Here is a 22,221-nt window from a genome sequence, read left to right on the forward strand (position 1 = left end):
ATTCGACAGTAATCCCCTCTAGGTGGGGCTGGAGACCTGATGGTGAAAGTAATTCATTGAATACCATTAAAACCAAAGAATCACAGGCTTTTACCAAAAAAGTGACTTGAATGATGAGAAACTACTGAGTGGTAGAGAGTGGACTTCTGGTCTACCCATAACCTCTTAGCTACCTTACGTATCACTGTCTTTGCCAAATAATAGGAGTGTTTACATTTATTCCTTTCAAATTCCATCATTTATACCATATTTTGGAAAATTTTTGCCTTCTACTTAAACTGCATTAGTTTTCAAATGTGGGGGATATTCTAATTAATTGTGTGTTGTGTATTCCAAGGATGCACATTGTTTAGAAATTTTCTGTTCTCTTTCCTGTCCTCCTAAATCAGATTGGCAAACTAAAAGGAAACCTCAAAGTCACCTTTATTTCTCTCCTTGAAAACTCAGAGCAAGACACAGTCTGGGCTCTGCCTACTGTTCTGTACTGCTCTCCTCCGAGTTTCCTAAAAGGTACACCTCCCTACTCTCCACTGTTCTATTTCAGAAATGCTTTCATTTGTCCAAATAGTGTATCTTTCTATTCTGATCCTAAGACACCTACATCTTCTAAAATGCTTAAACAGGCATATTTCATTTCATTGCCCATACTTTAATGCACTTAGCAGATAGTGCGGTTTTTACAATTGAAGGTTTGTGGTCACCCTTTGCCAAACAAGTCTGTTGGTGTCATTGTTCCTGCAGCATGGACTCACTTCATTTCACTGTGTCAAGTTTTGGTAATTCTCATAATATTTCAAACCTTCTACCAGCAAAAAGATGATCATTCACTGAAGGCTCAGGTGATGGTTAACATTTTTTAGCAATAAAATATATTTCAGTTATAGTATGTGCAGATTTTTTAGACGTAATGCTATTGCACAGTTAACGGTAGAGTGTAAATATAACTTTCATTTGTATTGGGAAATAAAAAATATGTATAACTTGCTTTATTGCAGTATTTGGTTTATTATGGTGGCATGGACTTGAATCTGCAGTATCTCCTAGGTATGCCTGTATTGAATAAATAGGCAAAAAGTGGAATGTTGCACATTAAATGAGATGTACTTTTTATTTTCTATATTCTAGATCTCACGTGTCATTCGTACTCCCCGGGGAAATGCCCTCCTGGTTGGGGTGGGCGGATCGGGGAAGCAGAGCTTAACAAGGTTGGCTTCATTCATCGCCGGCTACACTTCCTTCCAGATCACTCTGACAAGGTAACACGCCTTCACTTTAATTAACCTGAAATGGATTTTGATAAATGGTTCTTAGAAGCCACTTGGAGTTAAGAATGCATTTATCTTAATGTAAAGGAACCATAATAGTTTTCTTTCTTGAATGTTGACTTATTATTGTTTTCTTTCAACCTCTGTCATAGACCACGAAAATTTCACATGAATAATTTGCTTTAGAAACATTTCAGCCTCTCACTTCATCAATAGATGCCTCTTGGTTTTCATGTTATTCTTGATATGAGTATTATGTATATTCCTTTAGTGCATTTTAGAAGAAATTCATCCATTCTAAATGTTAATTTAGGGCTTCCACATGGCTCAGCAGTAAAGAGTCTGCCTGCCAATTCAGGAGATGCTAGATATACAGGTTCGATCCCTGGGTCAGGAAGATACCCTGGAGGAGAAGATAGCAACCCACTCCAGTATTCTTGCCTGGAAACTTCTATGGACAGAGGGGCCTGACTCTTTTTGACCCCCTATAGTCCATGGGATCACAAAGAGTCGGACACGACTGAAGCAACTGAGAATGCAGGCAAAAGAATGTTAATTCAGATTTCAAGAATAGTAAACTGTTGGTAAACTGGGAAAATAGATTAAAAGTTTGTTGATTTACTTATTCATGTGTTTAAAAGTATTCATTGAACACCAACTATGTGTCAGGCACTGGCTCATTGCTGGGGTACCCGATAAGCAAGGTAAGCCTGACCTATGTCATCACAGAGTTTATAGCAGTTTAATGGGGACAACTGAGCAACTCATTCAATAAGATGTGATACGTAGGTTTTATCTCTGTTAAGGAAATAAGTGCAGACTAGAGTCTACTGAAATGTGAGGGAAGGACTGCTAACCTACTTTAGGGGATGGTCAAAAAGGCTTCCTTGAGAAAGAGATGTTTCAACTGAGATCTGAATGACTAAGAATTATCTCAGAGAAGAGGAACAGTAGAGAATGTTCCAGGCAAAAGGATCAGCACATGTAAAGTTACATTTGAGACCCTGAAAGCTGTTACATATGGCTGGTATATAACTTAAGGTGGAAAGTGGGAAAGGAGGAAAAATGCAAGCCTTTGGAGGTGTCATAAGGAATTTGGACTTCACCCTAGTGGCTCAAATGGTAAAGAATCTGCCTGCAGTACAGGAGTGAGTGAGTGAGTGAAGTTGCTCAGTCTTGTCCGACTCTTTGCGACCCCATGGACTGTAGCCCACCAGGCTCCTCCATCCATGGAATTTTCTAGGCAAGAGTACTGCAGTGGGTTGCCATCAGTCCCTGGGTTGGGAAGATTCCCCTGGAGAAGGGAACTGGCTACCCACTCCAGTATTCTGGCCTGGAGAATTCCATGGACTGTATAGTCCATGAGGTCACAAACAGTTGGACACGACTGAGCCACTTTCACTTCATCGTAGCACTGGGAAACCATTCATGAGTCTCCACTTGGGGAGGTGTGTCAAATTTGCACATGGAGAAGATGGACAGAAGGAATGAAACTGAAAGGTTAGAAGGCTAACTCAGGGATCTAGGCAAGAGATGGTGGTGTCCAGAGCGGAAGCAGTAGGAGTGAAGTATAGAGGGCAGATTCAAGAGATCCTCAAGAAACTGGCAGTTTTGAAATTGATGCATCTTGGTTCTAGCTTGGGAAACTGGATAGTTTGTGCTGCTACTCATCAAAGTAGGGACCTCCAGAAAAGCTGTCCTCAGATACGTGTGTGCAGTGTGGGGACAATTAGGAAGTAAAAATGGAAGATAAAGATTGGCTGAACAGAACTTCAGGATAAACCAAGATAAAGTGAGAAGCAAGAGGCCAGTTTGGAAAGTTTATTTGGGCAGAAAATTATTAGCAGTTAATTTCTAGGTGGGAGTCTTGCCTGTCTGGTGTTGACTAAATGTTGGTTTGGTGCTGTGATCTCTGAGATGGAGGCTCATTGCCACTTGCCGCGACAAAGTTTAGAAATGATTAAACACTTGGTTTGGAGAGCCGGATACTCAGGTTGTTGTTGTTACACCTTTTGTTTGGTCTACATTACTGAATTCTGCTTGGAGAATCAATCTAAAATGTTGTTTTTTCCCCAAGTACTAAAACAGAGAGAAATAATTTTAGTTACATTGTGTATAATTCTTCTGGTTTGTGGATAGAAGCAGCATTAGATGAGAGATAACCTGTTCAGAAAAGGGATTCATGTTGATATATGGCAAAACCAACACAATATTGAAAAGTTAAAAAATAAAATAAATAAAAAAAATTTAAGCCACAAAAAAGAAAAGGGATTGAACGCTGAGATTTTTGTTCTCATATTTTGTATAAAACTTACAGTTTTCAAAGTACTTTTACATGCACATGCTAATGTGATATTTGAAAGAACTTTGTGGCTTTGTGGGTTGGCAGAATATTTTATAGCTGAGGCTCAGAAAGGCTATGATTTGCGTGGAAACCCAGATAAACCTGGAAATTGACCACAGTGTTTCTGGTTTCTGGTCTGACATGACTTTGATGACACTGTGCTGCCTCAGAAAAAACACCTTTCGCCTCCTCTCTCTGTGATAAATTCCTCTGTGTGTTGTGCTGGGAATGCTCCTGTACTGAGAAAGAGGAGGGTCAGGGCCTTCTCTGGCTTCTCAGAATCTTCCAGAGACCATCCTACTGCGTTAACCTTTACATAGCCATGTGGTCAAGGCTCAGGCAATTAAGAGACTCTCCTTTGGAAGCACAGCTATTTGTTAGATGACTCAGGTTATGTTATTTGAAGCACTGGGGTCCTTGAGATCTAGGAGACTGGGCTGAAAGTTTTCCCGTATCGCAAGAAGATACTTTCTTTTGTTATCCCTACCTATCTCTCTTTTTTTTTTTCTCTCTCTCCCTTCCATTTCCTCCCTCACTCCCTCCCGCCTCTTTCTTTCTTTCTTCCTCAGGGGACTGTGTCTTTGAACATTTTTTCTCACCTTTCAGATCTTATTTATCTAGAAGTCTTCATGAAATATTGGTGCATGAGCACTGTTTACAATAGCCAGGACATGGATGCAACCTAGATGTCCATGGATAAATGAATGAATAAAGAAGTTGTGGTACATATGCACAACTGAATGTTATTCAGTCATAAAAAGGAATGAATTTGAGTCAGTTCTAGTGAGGTGGATGAACCTAGAGCCTGTTATATAGAGTGAAGTAAGAAAGAGAAAAACAAATATTGTATATTAACGCATATATATGGAATCTAGAAAAATGGTACTGATGAATCTGTTTGCAGGGCAGCAGTGGAGATGCAGACAGAGAACAGATTTATGGACACAGTGGGGGAAGGAGAGAGGGGAATGAATTGAGAGAGGAGCACTGAAACATACACATTACCATATGTGAAATAGATAGCCAGTGGGGATTTGCTGTATGACACAGGGAGCTCAACGTGGCAGTCTGTAACAACTTAGCTGCGTGGGGGGTGGGATGTGGTGGGAGGTGGGAGAGAGGTTCAAGAGGGGGGGGACATATATATATATATACCTATGACTGGTTCAAGTTGGCAGAAACCAACACAATATTGTAAAACAATGATCCTCCAGTTAAAAATAAATAAAATCTTGCTGCATTGTAGTGCTATTTCTGGTTCCAGAGTTTAGGTTTTAAATGTTCAAAAAACACAGAGAATAGAAGTTAAATATTTTGTAGCTTTTTAAAAATCAGAAGGCCATTGGCTCTTGTGCCTTAAATTCTGAGTTTATCTAATGACAAAAACTTCAGATACTAATTTACTGAATCAGAGTCTCTAGGATAAGAATATCTTAATTTTCCCTTTTGGCAGTCATGGGCTCCTCTATATTGAGACCTCTCTCACATTTCATGATTGCAAGTTGACTTTCACTAAAGGATTCCTTTGGACATGAGAGAAGAGTTAGAGTGGGATATTTAATAATGTTTCCAATGATTCTACTGCAGTGCACTGATTGCTCAGAAAATTCTTTCATGTGAGATACAAAGATACAGTGAAAATAGTTGTGTTGGGGGATTAGAAGGGCCCCATTTATAACAGGGTGTCTCCCTCATGCCGTATAATGAAGACTTGAAATTCTTTAGTTTAATTCAGTTTATGAGGTAGCTTCTAAAATATCAATTGCAGATGGGTGCTTAGTAAATATTCCAGCTTGGCTTTTCCATTATCTTTACCAACAAATATTTTCAAAATGAGACATGTATATACTCATTTTGATGGCATTTAGTTGTGCTAAAAATTACACATTTGTTTCAGGTTGGTTTTTCACTCTAGATGTTTTTTGTGTGTAATATTATGTTTTATAAAATGTGGAGTTTAAAAAATTATTTTCATTTTTGCAAGTAAATACAGTGAACCAGTAACAGTTGCATACAACAAAATAGCTACCTGATGGCATAATATCAGCATTTTTTGGTTAACCAAATGGCATAAAGTGTTGTTACAAGGATCTTTCCTTCCCATGAACATATTTTAGCTAATGGCACAATGACACTCTTTCTAGATCCTACAACACATCAAATCTGATGGAAGACCTGAAGACATTGTATAGAACAGCTGGTCGGCAAGGCAAAGGCATCACTTTTATTTTCACAGACAATGAAATTAAAGATGAGTCATTTTTGGAATATATGAATAATGTTTTATCATCGGGTGAGGTAGGAGCTTATTCTTTTCTTAAATTGGAGTATAATTGCTTTGCAATGTTGTGTTGGTTTCTGTTGTACAGTGAAGTGAATTAACTGTATGTGTATGCCCTCCCCCTTGGACCTCCCTCTCATAGTCCCCCCATCTCACCTCTCTAGGTCATCACAGAACACTGAGCTGAGCTCCCTGGGCTATACATCAGGTTCCCACTAGCTCGCTATTTTATACAAAGTAGTGCATATATGTCAATCCCAATCTCCCAGTTCATTTCACCCTCCCCTTACATCCCTGTATCAGCAAGTCCATTCTTTTTATGTCTGTGTCTCTATTCCTGTCCTGTGAATAGGTTCATTTGTACCATTTTTCTAGATTGCACATATTTGTGTTAATATACGATATTTGTTTTTCTCTTTCTGACTTCACTCTGTATGACAGACTCAAGGTCCATCCACATCTTTGCAAATGACTCAGTTTCATTCCTTTTATGGTTGAGTAACATTCCATTGTTGGAGAAGGCAATGGCACCCCACTCCAGTACTCTTGCCTGGAAAATCCCATGGACAGAGGAGCCTGGTGGGTTGCAGTCCATGGGGTCGCTAGGAGTCGGACAGGACTGAGCGACTTCACTTTCACTTTTCACTTTCATGCATTGGAGAAGGAAGTGGCAACCCACTCCAGTGTTCTTGCCTGGAGAATCCCAGGGACGGGGGAGCCTGGTGGGCTGCCGTCTATGGGGTTGCACAGAGTCGGACACGACTGAAGTGACTTAGCAGCAGCAGCAGCAGCAGCAACATTCCATTGTGGATATGTACCACATATGGGTTTCACCTCTTCAGAATCTCTCCAGAGGTAGGAGGATTTCCTTCTGTATTTCTCTGTTAAAGTACTGAATCAGTACTATTATTGGGATTAGGTGATTGGTTTGAAGAATGGCTTTTCCTGTTGGTTTTTGAGGAATAAAACTCCCAATCAAAATGTTGAAGATGTTAATGGAAGCTCCAAGAGAGATGGAAAAACAGAAGAAGGTTGCAAGAAAAGCTGGTTGGATTTTTGATATGCCCATTCACCCCCTTAAAGGGCTGTGACTTTCCAACTAATAAAATAGAACAATTTGTGTATATTAAAATGTGGTCTATCTTACTGTGAGGACATTGGTTGATTTTCTAAACATGAGTTTAAGGACACAAATGAAGAAAACACATTGTACATACCAGGCTGTAAATTCTGATTTGTTTTTATATGCCTGTATTGAATTTGAATGTCTGCACTTTTCTTGAAGGTCTCCAACCTCTTTGCTCGTGATGAAATTGATGAAATTAATAGTGATCTCGTATCAGTCATGAAAAAAGAGTATCCTAGGCGTCCTCCTACGAATGAAAACCTATATGACTACTTCATGAACCGGGTCCGACAGAACCTTCACATTGTGCTCTGCTTTTCGCCCGTGGGGGAGAAATTCCGAAATCGAGCTCTGAAGTTTCCTGCCCTTATTTCAGGATGCACTATTGACTGGTTCAGCCGATGGCCCAAGGATGCCTTAGTTGCTGGTTAGTATGGGGGAGATTTTTTTATATCAGAATTTCTGGTTTATAGTGTGTGTGTGTGTGTATTTATATTCTGTGCCATCCACTGGATTGAGCCAAAAGTCACTTTGTCCAGGGTTTGAGGATTTTTGCAAGACTTTGCTCTTTCTCATTTGGCAGCTAATTTTTTTTCCCAGAGTGTGGTTATCAGTGAATGACATCTTCAGTCTGTACCCCCTTGGGTTAATTTACGGTGATTCTAGTGTTTTCAGTGTGGTTTAAAGCTTTGTCTCTGTTGGTCCCCAGGCAGGTCCTGGACATCACAGGAGGACACTGAGGTTTTAATCTCTTTAATAGCATTTGTGTTCTTTTTTAAGTGGGTTGGTCAACCTCAGAGTAGTTTAAGCCAGGTAATTCCTTCTTGTGGCTGCAGGGCTGGAAATCAAAGAGGAAAACGTTATCATCCATCCTCTGATGGTGTCTGGGCCTGAAAAAGGATTATTCAACAGAGACTTTCATGATTGGAGCCCTTGCTGCTTCTGCTTCTGTTTAATCCTTCATCCTGTGGAACATGAATGCTTCTCTTATTCTGTAAATGCAATTGAACATGAAAGTTGTATAGGAGATGTTAGAGAGCATTCCTTCAGTTTATGGTTTTTTCAGCTTGTGGTGAGAAAGTGTCTGTAGCTATTTTAAAAGATGGAGATAGTTAAGTCTTACCTCTGACCTATTGTATCAGGACTTCAGGAGAACCCTGATTCAGGGCAGTCGTTTTCAGACTTTTGGCCTGATTATTATGTCTTCATAATAATTAAGAAGAGGCTTATTTTCCAGTAAAACATGGCAGGTAGCCCTAATAGATAAAACAGTGAGAAGCAGGGTGAGGAAGGATTCTGAAGCCTCATCCTTTCATGGCCCTGTCACCTGCTTCAACCATACCTCCCTCCCTAGCTCTGTGGTTCCCAGTGGGAGAATGACTGATTCACTGTCTCCCACTCATTATACATGGAAAACTGGGGACAGTGGGGCTGAAGGAATTATCAGAAGTGTGAGAAGCCAATAGCTATAGCCAATATTTATGTATAGTATGTATGTAGTGGTGGTGATGGTTTAGTGGCTAAGTCATGTCCAACTCTTTTGTGACCCCCTGGACTGTAGCCCACGAGGCTCCTCTGTCCATGGATTTCCCAGGCAAGAATACTGGAGTCGGGTGCCATTGCCTTCTCCAGGGGAGCTTCCCAACCCAGGGATCGAACCCGAGTCTCCTGCATTGAAGGTGGATTCTTTTACTGCTGACATTTTATTCTTAGCACTCTACTCTCAATAATAATGGTTTTCTGATCTGTGTCTTTTAAACATAGACCATTTTAATGTTTGAAATACCGATGTACAGATTTGAGAAAGCACCCATGATTTAAAATTTTTAAATCCTATTTAAATGTCAATACAACTAAGGATAAAACTTTAAAATTCTTTGAAGTAAGATATAAATGCAGAGCACAAAACCACAGTATTTAAGAGCTACATTCAGGTTTACTGTGAAATATGATAATTGGTATGCAAGTGCTTTGTAGACTATCATGTAAGGTATTATTACTAATGATAAAAATAACAATTTCAGGTGACAAACACCATAATATACTATAATTAGGATGATGTCATTTAAATTATGAGCCCTTCCTAGCAAGTCTTTATTTCAGTTATCCCTTCTATCGTAAGACATAGGCGCTTCCTTTGTTTATTTCTCACAACCTGCCCCATTCTTTTAAATCTCTTTGCATCAGCCTAAGCCAAGATTCCATGGAGGGCAGGGAAACTTTTTGTTTCTATGTCCTCAGCTCCTAACAAGTGTCCTGACTTTCAGGCATCATCTATTTGTTCATTTATTCAGAACCTGTTTATGGAGCTTCGCATGCCATTTATGGAGCCAGGCATATTGGAAGGCAAGGCAGACTCATTTCTTCCCTCCAGCTCTCTTCCCTGGCAAGCTCATCCACAGCCTCCTGTGTAATAGGCCCCATCAATTTTTTATCTCTGGTATCCTATGTCCTCTGGCTTGACATCTGTGTATTCAACTGCTTGCTTGACACAGTCTCATTGATATTTCCCAGGCTCCTTAAACCCAAAACGTCCAGAACTGAACTGGGCCTCTTCAGGTCGGTCTCTCTTAGGGAGTCACACAGTTGTCCATGAAACTTGACAATCTGAGAGCTCTTTGTCTTTAACACCTTTTTTCAACTCTCAAGTCTGCTCCATCACTAAATTATGCCAACTTTATCTGCTAAGTATGGTGGATTCTATCCAACTCTTTCCCTTTCAGTGGCATCCTGGGCCAAGCTATCATTGTAACTCACCTGGAAAACTCAAATAGCTTTCTAACGATCTCTCCTCCTCTCTCACCTGTCTCTCATCCATCTCACATTGCAGAACAGTGATGAAAACAGTGGAAACAGTGTCAGACTTTATTTTTTGGGGCTCCAAAATCACTGCAGGTGGTGACTGCAGCCATGAAATTAAAAGACGCTTACTCCTTGGAAGGAAAGTTATGACCAACCTAGATAGCATATTCAAAAGCAGAGACATTACTTTGCCAACAAAGGTCCGTCTAGTCAAGGCTATGGTTTTTCCAGTGGTCATGTATGGATGTGAGAGTTGGACTGTGAAGAAGGCTGAGCGCCGAAGAATTGATGCTTTTGAACCGTGGTGTTGGAGAAGACTCTTGAGAGTCCCCTGGACTGCAAGGAGATCCAACCAGTCCATTCTAAAGGAGATCAGCCCTGGGTGTTCTTTGGAAGGATTGATGCTAAAGCTGAAACTCCAATATTTTGGCCACCTCATGCGAAGAGTTGACTCATTGGAAAAGACTCTGATGCTGGGAGGGATTGGAGGCAGGAGGAAAAGGGGACGACAGAGGCTGAGATGGCTGGATGGCATCACTGACTCTATGGACATGAGTTTGAGTGAACTCCGGGAGTTGGTGATGGACAGGGAGGCCTGGTGTGCTGCGATTCATGGGGTCACAAAGAGTCAGACACGACTGAGTGACTGAACTGAACTGATGAAAACATAAACTTGATCACATTGCTTTCTAGCTGAAACCTTCTACTGCCCTTAGGAAAAAGCACAGTCTCCAGCGTGGCCTTTGAGGCTGGGAAGAACTGGTTCTGTCTGCTTTCCCATCCTTACCTGAGGTCAGTCTTTTCCTCCTGCTCCGTTCTTCTTGATTCGCGAATGTGGCCTTTTTCTTCCCACCCAATACCCTCTTTCTCCCATTCTCCCTGAGTGCTCCTCCCTTAAATGATGAAGATGATAATGATTATTTTGGGATAAGAACACTCACTGAACGTAAGATCTGTCCTAACTGTACAGTACAACATGGTTAACTCTAGGCACAATGGCACACAGGTGATCTGTAGGACTCAGTCATTTGTATAACTGAAACTTTGTACCTTTTTCCTAACACGTCCCCACTTCCCTCCCCTGGCCCCTGGCAGCCACCAGTCTACTCTCTGCTTCTATGGTTTGACTCTTTTAGGTTCCTTGTGTGAGTGACATCATGTAGTTTTTGTTCTTTTGGTCTGGCTTGTATATCACTCAGCACAATGCCTTCCAGGTTCGCCCATGTTGTTGCACATGGCAGAATTTCCTTCTCTTTTTTTTAAAGGCTGAATAATATTCCATTGTATGTAAGTATCACATTTTCTTTATCCATTCATCCATGGATGGCACTTGAGCTGTTTCCGTGTCTTGGCTATTGTGAATAATGCTACAGTGAACATGGAAGCACAGATGTCTGTTTAGGATCTTGATTTTAATTTCTTTGGATATATATAACCAGAAGTGGGATTGTGGGATCATATGGTAGTTTTATTCTTAATTTTTTTGAGAAATTTCCTGTTTTGCATAGTGGCTGTATCAATTTACATTCCCATCGATAGTGTACAAGGGTTCTCATTTCTCTACATCCTGGCAAACACTTATCTTTTTTCTTCCTTTTTTTCCTGATCATAGATACCTTAACAAGTACGAGGTTATATCTTATTGTGGTTTACTCCTAATTTTTATTTTTTATTGAAGTATAATTGACTTACAATGTTGTGTTAGTTTCAGGTGTACAACAAAGTGATTCGGTATATAAATGTATATATTATTTTTTAGATTTTTTTCACATGTGAGTTATTACAAAATATTGATTTTAATTCCCTGTGCCATACAGTAGGCCCTTGTTTATCTATGTTATATGTAGTAGTGTGTTTAGTGAATGAGTGAACGATAGTCACTCAGTTGTATCAAACTCTCTGCGACCCCATGGACTGTAGCCTGCCAGGCTGCTCTGTCCATGGAATTCTCCAGGCAAGAATAATGGAGTGGGTTGCCATTTTCTTCTCCAGATGTATGTGTTATTGCCAAATTCCTAATTTGTCTTTCCCCACCACCTTTCCCCTTTGGTAACTATAAGTTTGTTTTTCTATATGTTCGAGTCTATTTCAGCCTTGTAAATAAGTTCATTTGTATAATTTTTTTTTTTAGATTCCACGTATAAGTGCTAACATATGATATTTGTCTTTGTCTGACTTACTGCACTATTGTGTTAATATTCTTGGCACCCTTGTTGAAAATCACATGACTGTATGTGTGTGGGTTTATTTCTGGGCTCTTTATTCTGTCCCATTGATCTACATGCCTGTATTTATCATGCTGTTTTAAGTTTTGTAGGTTGGTTATATATTTTGAAACAGGACGTGATTCTGATTTGTTCTTGCTCAAAGTTGCTTTGGCTATTGGGAGTCTTCTGTGGTTCCATAAGAATTTTAGCATTAATTTTTATATTTCTGTATAAAATGTCATTGAAATTTTGATAGTGATTTCATAAAATCTGTAAATTACTTTGGGTACTATAGACATTTTAACAATATTAATCCTTCCAAGTTGTGAACACATAATGTGTTTCTATATATTTATATCTACTGTAAGTTTTTCATTAGTGTTTTATAGTTCTCAGTACAAGTCTTTCACACTATTGGTGAAGTTTATTTTTAAGTATTTTATTTTCTGGTCCTATTATGAATGGTATTATTTTCTTATTTTTTTGGATAGTTTATTCTTATTGTTTAGAGTATTTTTCTAATTTAAAGATACTCAGAATAAGCCAAGTGTCCTCCTCTTTATCTCACACATACCATAAATACAAGATATTATAGTAATTATGTTGCTTCTGAAAAAATGAAATTCTTTATATGCATGAATTTAAATGGACTGAATCTTTAGATGAAACATTTAAAGAAAAATATGCTTTATCTTACACTATAAAATCCTTGGCCTTCCCACCATTTAGTAATCTCCATTTTGGCAAATCTTTGTTTTTAGCTTAATATTGAGTTGTTTTGAATTGTTTCTAAGTATTTCTACTATCTTTATTCTGGTGATAATTGTGTTTTTCAATGAAAGTCAGTGATTCCAAAGTCACTACTAAATTCAGTTCATTCAGATTTCTCCAAGGTGAAGATAATTATTAATGTCCTACTGGGCTCTGTTTAAAATAAGCACATTGTTATTAAAATAGGCCATCCTTATTTGTAACTAACGTCTCAATAAAATCAATATGCTTATAAAATCATATAAGCATATATATGGCATATTTTTTTTTCAAAGAAGGCCGTTTTAATTATGTATATACACTGGCCCTTTTTCAAAAATATTACTTGATTTATTAATATAGTATGCAGGATTTCCGCCTTCTGAGTCAGACACCACCGCTTCTGCAACTGCTCGCAACTAACGATGGAGCATAAGCAGAAATGAGGCCGCTGCACTCAGTAACCGCTCAGAAAGGAACACCAACTGCAGCAGTCCCCGCTGTTTCCCAGAACAATTAGCGTATTTTGTTTATGAAGCACGTTAATCAGAAGGTACTTTTGAACTTTGAGCTCCAATAAAAAATGTTGTTTAACACTCTAAAGACTCTATATAGTTTTGTTGTATTTGAATTTCTAAATCAAGATGCTTTAGGCATTGGAATTCATCATCTTTGGCTTTGAATTCAGATGCTCCTGCCTGCAAGCAAACTTCTATAAGCCTCATTTTCCTTATCTGTAAAATATACATAGTGATATCCATCACTTAGGGATATTCTAAGGATTAATTGATAAAGTTTTGTGATTTAGGATCTGCCAGGATTAGATATCTTTTCCTTCTGAACGCATTTATTCTTCTGAAGCATTAATTATGTGTTTGGCTGTAAGAGAAAACCAGAGCAGTAGTGGCTTAAGCAAGTTTTTTATTTCATTTTTGGCATAAACAAGGTTTTTATTTTATTTTATTTTTCCTGCTAATGAGGAAGTACAGAGATGTGCAGCCTAGACTACAACTAGGGACCTTGTGCTTAGCTTGCTGTCATCCATAGGGTGAGGCTCCTGTTCTTGTAGGCACCAGAGGGCTGCTACATCTCAAGGCTTTGTGTCTGTTCGTGCAACATGAAGCTTTGTCTCTTAGTCGGAACAGGGTTCTTCCCCAGGGACTTTTGTCTGCATGTTTTTGGCCAAAACTGGGTCACCTCCAGCTACAAGAGAGTTTGGGGAATCAAAGACGTTTAGTTGGGCAGATTGCTACTCTGAGCAAATTTAGGATTCTTTTGTTACTGAAAGAGAGGGGATGGCTACTGGATAGGCAACTCATGTGCCCTCCTCACTTAATTACTTCAGTTCTTTGAATCCAAATGAATTGGAAATTTGAAAATTTCCAGTTCAGGAAAATTCAGGGACTCAGGCCAGTGTCCTCCCTTCTGTCCCACATACCCATCACCTGGTTCTACACCAAGTGACGTGAACAAACAATACCAGGATATAACCTCCACCAAGCTCAGACATCAGCCTAAAGATGGGTCCCCAAACTGGCCTTGGTACCTTGGTAATTGGACATTGAAGACAACAGAAGGATTTTCCATGCCCTTTTGTCTGAGTCTTAGCAGGCTTGGGTCACCCTAAGAGGAAGTGGTCCTTTATTAACCTTTCCTGCATCAGAGATTGTGGGTCTACGGAAAAATGTACTTAGATTTTTTCTTTGACTTTTTGGATAGACACAAAGACAACTTGCTAAATAATGAAAAAAGTCACCATTATTGATATTATGGGGATTCCCTGGTGGCTCAGTAGTAAGGTTTCTGCCTGCCAATGCAGGAGACGTGGGTTTGATCCCTAGGTTGGGAAGATCCCCTGGAGTAGCAAATGGCAACCCACTCCAGTATTCTTGCCTGGGAAATCCATGGACAGAGAAACCTGGTGGGCTACAGTCCATGGAGTTGCAAAAGAGTTGGACCTGACTTAGTGATTAAACAATAACAACAGTTAATACTATCAGTTTGCATAAGAAGGATAAAAATTATTACATGGTAAATATTGGGTTGGCAAAAAGTTCACTTGAATTTTTCCACAACATCTTATAGAAGAACTTTAATGAACTTTTCAGCCAAACCAATACAAGAAAGTTTTCAGAAGATGGGGGCATTCTTGAGAATATCCCATAATGCCAGATAAAAGACTTGGTATCATGCCTGGCACATAGTGAATAATGCTGCCATTGGGGTTAAAACCTACAGTCTGTCATAGGCAAGAATTGTTTGTACGTTTTCAATGACTAGACTTAAACTTCCTAGAGTTTAAGTTGTTCTTTATAGTGTTTGCTTAAATTATATGAAAAAATATAGCTTCCAAGTGTCTTAATATATTACCTTTCAGTGTATATGTTAAACTCTATTTATAACCCAATTGATAAACTGTTTCTATTATTTACATAGATGTAAATGGTCTCACAGTTATGGCATTAGGAACATAGTTTAGTGATCAATTACTCCCTGATAGCTCAGTTGGTAAAGAATCCACCTGCAATGCAGGAAACCCTGATTCGATTCCAGGGTCGGGAAGAGCCTCTGGAGAAGGGATAGGCTACCTACTCCAGTATTCTTGGGCTTCCCTTGTGGCTCAGCTGGTAAAGAATCCACCCGAAATGTGGGAGACCTGGGTTCGATCCCTGGGTTGGGAAGATCCCCTGGAGAAGGGAAAGGCTACCCATTCCAGTATTCTGGCCTGGAGAATTCCATGGACTGTGTAGTCCATGGGGTTGCAAAGAGTTGGACATGACTGAGTGAGTTTCATTAATATTGAGAAGATACCATTGTTCATTTCTCTGCTAAGCATCACCTGATAGGTTTGTTCACTTGATTCCTTCTCTTTTCTCCCCTCCTTACTGCCTGTATTTCTATTTATAATTCTTATGTACATCATTCAATAGTATTAGCACTTCTAAAGGAAATCCATAGACCATTTTTCCTAGGATGAATAAAGATGTTTATGATAAACTTTAACTGTGTTGTGTATAAGCCTTGTAAATTCCTTGGCATTGAGACCAAATTTCATAGTGGTAGGTGTTCAGCACACATGCTATGTCTTTGTGATGATGGATTCACTCTGACTTGACGGCCAGGTCTTATAATAAGAAATGCTGTTTTAGGATTGGTCCCATGTTTGGCACTGTTGGGAGGATAAAGGTCTACAACAGAAGATTTTTACTCATACATTTTTAAAGGATACCATAAATTAAAATTGACTACAGATGGCCAGGTGCCACATTTAAGAATAAGATTGCCAGGGCATAAAAAAATTTAGTGCCGAACATTCTATATTACAAATGCAGTCACAGCCTGGGGGAATTAAGGTTATGGCAGTTTCTGAGCAAAAAAAAAAAAAAAAAAAAAATGGGGTTGTTAAATATGAGTACCAGGTGGCACTGATTTCTGAGTTATTTGTACCACTTTCATCCTTATGTAAACCATAAAATAGGCTGGCTGCTGACCAGAACCTGCAGCTGTGTAGAGGAGATGTCTTTGTACACATACCAGAAAACAAAGACTTATGATAGGCTCAAAGTCTGTTACAGTTTTGTACGTGAAAGAAAAAATAAAATTGTTGATGTCATAGGCCTGAGGCCAAAAATGTTGACATATATCTACCTAGCTAGGGCTATAAACATGGCATGTGTTGCTAAGAACTGTATTAAGTTTTTTAAAATAGCCAGTTAACTAAATTTTTTTTTCTGGGGATATAGTTGATTTACAATGCTGTGCTTGTTTCTGTTGTACAGCAAGGCGAATCAGTTATATGTAAACATATGTCCACTTTTTTTAGATTCTTATCCCATATAAGTCATTATAGAATACTGAATAGAGTTCTCTGTGCTTCTTAGTAGGTTCTTATAAATTATCTCTTCAGAAATGGTAGGGACCTAACAGAAGCAGAAGATATTAAGAAGAGATGGCAAGAATACACAGAAGAACTACACAAAAAATATCTTCATGACCCAAATAATCACGATGGTGTGATCACTCACCTAGAGCCAGACACCCTGGAATGGGAAGTCAAGTGGGCCTTAGGAAGCATCACTACAAACAAAGCTAGTAAAGGTGATGGAATTCCAGTTGAGCTATTTCAAATCCTAAAAAAATGATTCTGTGAAAGTGCTGCATTGAATGTGCCAGCAAATTGGGAAAACTCAGCAGTAGCCACAGGACTGGAAAAGGTCAGTTTTCATTCCAATCCCAAAGAAAGGCAAGGCCAAAGAATGCTCAAACTACCACACAATTGCATTCATCTCATACGCTAGTAAAGTAATGCTCAAAATTCTCCAAGCCTGGCTTCAGCAATATGTGAACTGTAAACTTCCAGATGTTCAGGCTGGTTTTAGAAAAGGCAGAGGAACCAGAGATCAAACTGGCAACATCCAATGGATCATCAAAAAAGCAAGAGTTTCAGAAAAACATATATTTCTGCTTTATTGACTATGCCAAAGCCTTTGTGTGGATCACAATAACTGTGGAAAATTCTGAAAGAGATGGGAATACCAGACCACCTGACCTGCCTCTTGAGAAATTTGTATGCAGGTCAGGAAGCAACAGTTATAACTGGACATGGGACAACAGACTGGTTCCAAATAGGAAAAGGAGTACATCAAGGCTGTATGTTGTCACCCTGCTTATTTAATTTATATGCAGAGTACATCATGAGAAACACTGGGCTGGACGAAGCACAAGCTGGAATCAAGATTGCTAGGAGAAATATCAATAACCTCAGATATGCAGATGACACCACCCTTATGCAGAAAGTGAAGAAGAATTAAAGAGCCTCTTGATGAAAGTGAAAGAGGAGAGTGAAAAAGTTGGCTTAAAACTCAACATTCAGAAAACTAGATCATGGCATCTGGTCCCATCACTTCATGGCAAATAGATGGGGAAACAGTGGAAACAGTGGCTGGCTTTATTTTTCTGGGTTCCAAAATCACTGCAGATGGTGACTGCAGCCATGAAATTAAAAGACACTTACTCCTTGGAAGGAAAGTTATGACCAACCTAGACAGCATATTAAAAAGCAAAGACATTACTTTGTCAACAAAGGTCCATCTATTCAAGGCTATGGTTTTTCCAGTGGTCATGTATGGATGTGAGAGTTGGACTTGAGCACTGAAGAACTGATGCTTTTGAACTGTGGTGTTGGAGAAGACTCTTGAGAGTCCCTTGGATGGCAAGGAAATCCAACCAGTCCATCATAAAGGAGATCAGTCCTGGGTGTTCATTGGAAGGACTGATGTTGAAGCTGAAACTCCAATACTTTGGCAACCTGATGTGAAGAGCTGACTTTTTTGAAAAGACCCTGATGCTGGGAAAGATTGAGGGCAGGAGGAGAAGGGATGACAGAGGATGAGATGGTTGGATGGCATCACTGACTCAATGGACATGGTTTGGGTCGACTCTGGGAGCTGGTGACGGACAGGGAGGCCTGGCATGCTGTGGTTCATGGGATTACCAAGGTTGGACATGATTGAGCGACTGAACTGAACTGAACTGAACTACATAGTAATATGTATATGTCAATCCCGGTCTCCCAATTCACTCTTCCCTCTTTCCTCCCTGGTAACTGTAAACTTATTTTTTACATCTGTGACTCAAGGCACTTAACTTTTAAAATGATCATTTGCTTTCATATTTCACATACAGCTGTCTTTATTCTTTCTAGTGTCTGAACACTTCCTCTCTGCCTATGATATTGACTGCAGTTTGGAAACCAAGAAGGAAGTCGTTCAGTGCATGGGCTCCTTCCAGGATGGGGTAGCTGAAAAGTGTGTTGATTATTTCCAGAGATTCCGACGTTCTACCCATGTGACGCCCAAATCGTACCTCTCCTTTATTCAGGGCTATAAGTTCATATATGGAGAGAAGCATGTGGAGGTGCAAACTCTGGCCAACAGGTAAGTGTGAGGGTTGAATATGAAGTTACTGTAAAGCAGTGGCTCTCAACTAGAGGCAAATGTGCTCCAAGGAGACATTTCGCAATGACTGGAGACATTTTTGTTTGTTAGAACTAGGGAGAGGGTATGGGGGATGGTCGAGAGGTATTGCTGGGATCGAGAGTCAGAGGTCAGGGATGTGCTAAATATCCTCACAGTGCACAGGACAATCCTCATCACATACAGTTTTGTTGTTGCAACTCCCTGGACTGTAGACTGCCAGGTTCCTCTGTCCATGGGATTTCCCAGGCAAGAAGACTGGACTGGGTTGCCATTTCTTCCTCCATGAGATCTTCCTGACCGAGGAACTAAACTTGCATCTCCTGCATTGGCATGCAGATTCTTTAGCACTGAGCCACCTGGAAAGTCCTTGTGAGATTTATCCAGCCTCAAAAACCAATAGTGCTGAGGTTGAGAAACCTTCCTTTCAAGTTTGTTCAAAGGATCATTCCATGGTTGCTAGTGGCTTTATTCTTGCCCAATAAGACTAAATATTGCCAAGTTTTCTTGCAGCCTACCACTTTCTACAGTATTGGATGATAATAATAGAAACCTTGAGCTTGGAAAAAAGCTGAGAATACAGACATGCCCTCCCACCTCCTCTCATCCCTTTCTTCCCACACGTTCTGAGTGTCTGGGATAGGCGAGTCTGCTTGATATGTGTGTTCTCTGCACAGCAAATACCTCACTTCACTGAAATTTGTTCCCAACTTCCCAACTCTACTTTGCTCTTTTATGAACACTTATCTCTTCTGCCTGAATACAACCAAGAAGCAGCCAAGGTTGCTACCTAAGGGACCCCTGGGTGAGTGATTGGACTAAATGACTCTAAGAACTCCTGTCTTTAAGATCACATTATTTTAGAGTCAAACAGGCAGCTGGTCCCTTCACGAGGCAGTTTGATAGCTTTAAATTTGTTTCTTTTCTTGATCCCAAATCTTCCTTCTTTTAATGTCATTGATCTCATTAGAAAAAAAGAAGTTATTTATTTCCTTTCCTCCATGATAAGGTTTCAAGAAATTGAAGTCTGTTGTCATTTAGCTAAAGTTCATTAAGCATGTTTCTTGCATGAGACAGATTCTTGACACTGTTATTCCTCACGTCATACAGTGTTCTTAGCAGACTCACTCTTTTCACACTTAGTCTGTGAAGAACCGACATGTGACTTTAGTCTGGAATCAAGCCTAGACATTTACTCTTTTTGTCAAGCCCTCTTGGCTTTGCTATTGTATATACAGTATTCTTCAAATATGACCATTACTATCTATATCAGTAGACCAGTACTTAGAAAATGTGGCCAAGAACCACACATGTTAACACTTCCCTCGCCTTGGATGTTTAATCTCAGAATGAATACTGGATTGGAAAAGCTAAAAGAAGCTTCGGAGTCTGTTGCAGCTCTGAGCAGAGAACTGGAAGTGAAAGAAAAGGAACTCCAAGTGGCCAACGATAAAGCCGACATGGTGGGTAGACATTGACACATGAACCATATTCGTTTTGAATTCCCAATTCATAAATGTTAATACTGTATACTTCTTCTCTAAGTTGTAACCATGGAAGTGCAAATTTTTAATTTCCATTATAATACCATATATACACCAGTGACGCTATGAATGAAATAGGTAACTAATGAGAACCTACTGTATAGCACAGGAAACTCAGTGCTCTGTGATGACCTAGATGGGAAAGAAATCCAAAAAAGCCGGGATGTATGTATACATACAGCTGATTCACTTTGCTGTACAGGAGAAACGAATGCAACATTGTAAAGCAACTATACTTCAATAGAAATTTTAAAAAGTACCATATTCTTAATTCTATGTATGAAAAATTGTGTAAGTGGACAAAATCGACAAATCCAGGCAAAAATGTGCATTTTGAGCTGGGTGATTTTTGATGTACTTTTTTTTGGTTTTATATTGAATTAGGTCTTAAAAGAAGTGACAATGAAAGCACAGGCTGCTGAAAAGGTCAAAGCTGAGGTCCAGAAGGTGAAGGACAAAGCCCAGGCCATTGTCGACAGCATCTCTAAAGATAAAGCCATTGCTGAGGAAAAACTGGAAGCAGCAAAGCCAGCATTAGAAGAAGCAGAAGCAGCCTTGCAGGTACATCTTTGTGATATAACAGATGTCATCTTCTAGGGCCTTGGAGGAAGATTAGGCAGAAAAGATGAATAACAGCTAAGAAATGTTCTACTGCTTCAGACCAAAGCTCTCTTCACTGGAATGATTTCAAGTGGTATTTTCTGCTTGGAGATGTTTTTTGCTTTTTTCAGATATTGCAGGTGGCACCTCACATATTATCTTCTCACTCAGTGAGATTATCTTCTCACTTCTTCACTATTATATGGGCAGTGCCATATAATAGTGGTCTGGGTGCCAGCTTCTCATTTCAACTCTGTTACTAATAAGCTGTGTGACGTTGGAAAAGTCACACAAAATTTCTAAAATATTTTTGTCACTCATTCATTGAGGATGTTAGAGTAGGTTAGTAAGATACAGCTTTATTTGAGTGTACATATAAATTATCCAAACAAAGGACTACTGATCTAGTGTTATGCATTAAGGTCAGGCTTTGACCAGGCTTCCAACACAATGCAGTTATGTGGCAATATCATAAATGATGAAATTAGAAACGAGGTTGGATTCTGGGAAAATATGTTGACTCTAGTGAAGTAGGCCATATCTTCAAGGGCTGGCCCTTTTTGAGACTGGTCTAATTTGAGATGTTTTGGACTCAAGTTATTGTTTTCACTGTTTCTTCCCTGGTGTCCAGTGGTTAACATTCTGGTCCAGTGCAGCGGGTGTGGTTCAATCCCTGGTCAGGGGAATAAAATCCATAGTCTACTCATCTATTGTCTTACGTTATTGACTCTTGGCTTAGAAAGTGGATGGAGAAATGGAACACTGCTGACCTGTCCATTGCTAATTCAAGTTATATAACCTCAGTTGAACTTGCATCATTATGTGATGTAGTTATTATTTTTTGCTACCTATCTTATTTGCACACTTCCTGAAACACTTATAAATTTTTTTGATCCACGTTAAGTCTTTAAGCTTTCTGAGTCAGTATACAATGTATTGTATAAGATAATTTTTACTCTTTAGAGACAATGAAGATGTTGCCTTCTTTTCTTATCTTTCCAAAGTTTCACACCATTCTTACAGGTGATATATCTTTCCTTACTGTTTCTTCATTCTTTCTTGCACTGGCTAAACTGTCCTCCTTAATCCATGAAGTCTTCCAGGGTCCTTAGCCTCTCAGATTGGTGCATACCTCATCTTCTCCAGTCCCACTTTTAAAAGACCAGTTTATGAAGTTGTGATTGATATATAAAAAGCCGTACGTATTTAATATGTATAGCTTTGTGAGTTTAGGATGAGTGCACACCTATGAAACCATCACCACCTTAAAGGCCATAGACACATCCATCAACCCTCAAAGTTTCCTCCTGCTCCCTTTATTATTGTT

At 39.4% G+C, this 22,221-nt stretch overlaps 1 protein-coding gene across 1 annotated transcript in view; it reads left to right on the forward strand.

Annotated features, from left to right (window-relative positions):
- The window catches only part of DNAH5 (dynein axonemal heavy chain 5), a 336,311-nt gene that overhangs the window by 226,849 nt on the left and 87,241 nt on the right, over positions 1–22,221 (forward strand). Inside the window, exons 53-58 of the mRNA XM_045163647.1 lie at positions 1,126–1,256; positions 5,754–5,907; positions 7,176–7,443; positions 18,480–18,711; positions 20,099–20,213; positions 20,679–20,855. Coding sequence (XP_045019582.1) covers positions 1,126–1,256; positions 5,754–5,907; positions 7,176–7,443; positions 18,480–18,711; positions 20,099–20,213; positions 20,679–20,855 — 1,077 coding nt within the window. The remainder of the gene's footprint in view (positions 1–1,125; positions 1,257–5,753; positions 5,908–7,175; positions 7,444–18,479; positions 18,712–20,098; positions 20,214–20,678; positions 20,856–22,221) is intronic.

This window comes from Bubalus bubalis, chromosome 19, assembly GCF_019923935.1.
Source record: "Bubalus bubalis isolate 160015118507 breed Murrah chromosome 19, NDDB_SH_1, whole genome shotgun sequence".
Taxonomy (NCBI): Eukaryota; Metazoa; Chordata; class Mammalia; order Artiodactyla; family Bovidae; genus Bubalus; species Bubalus bubalis.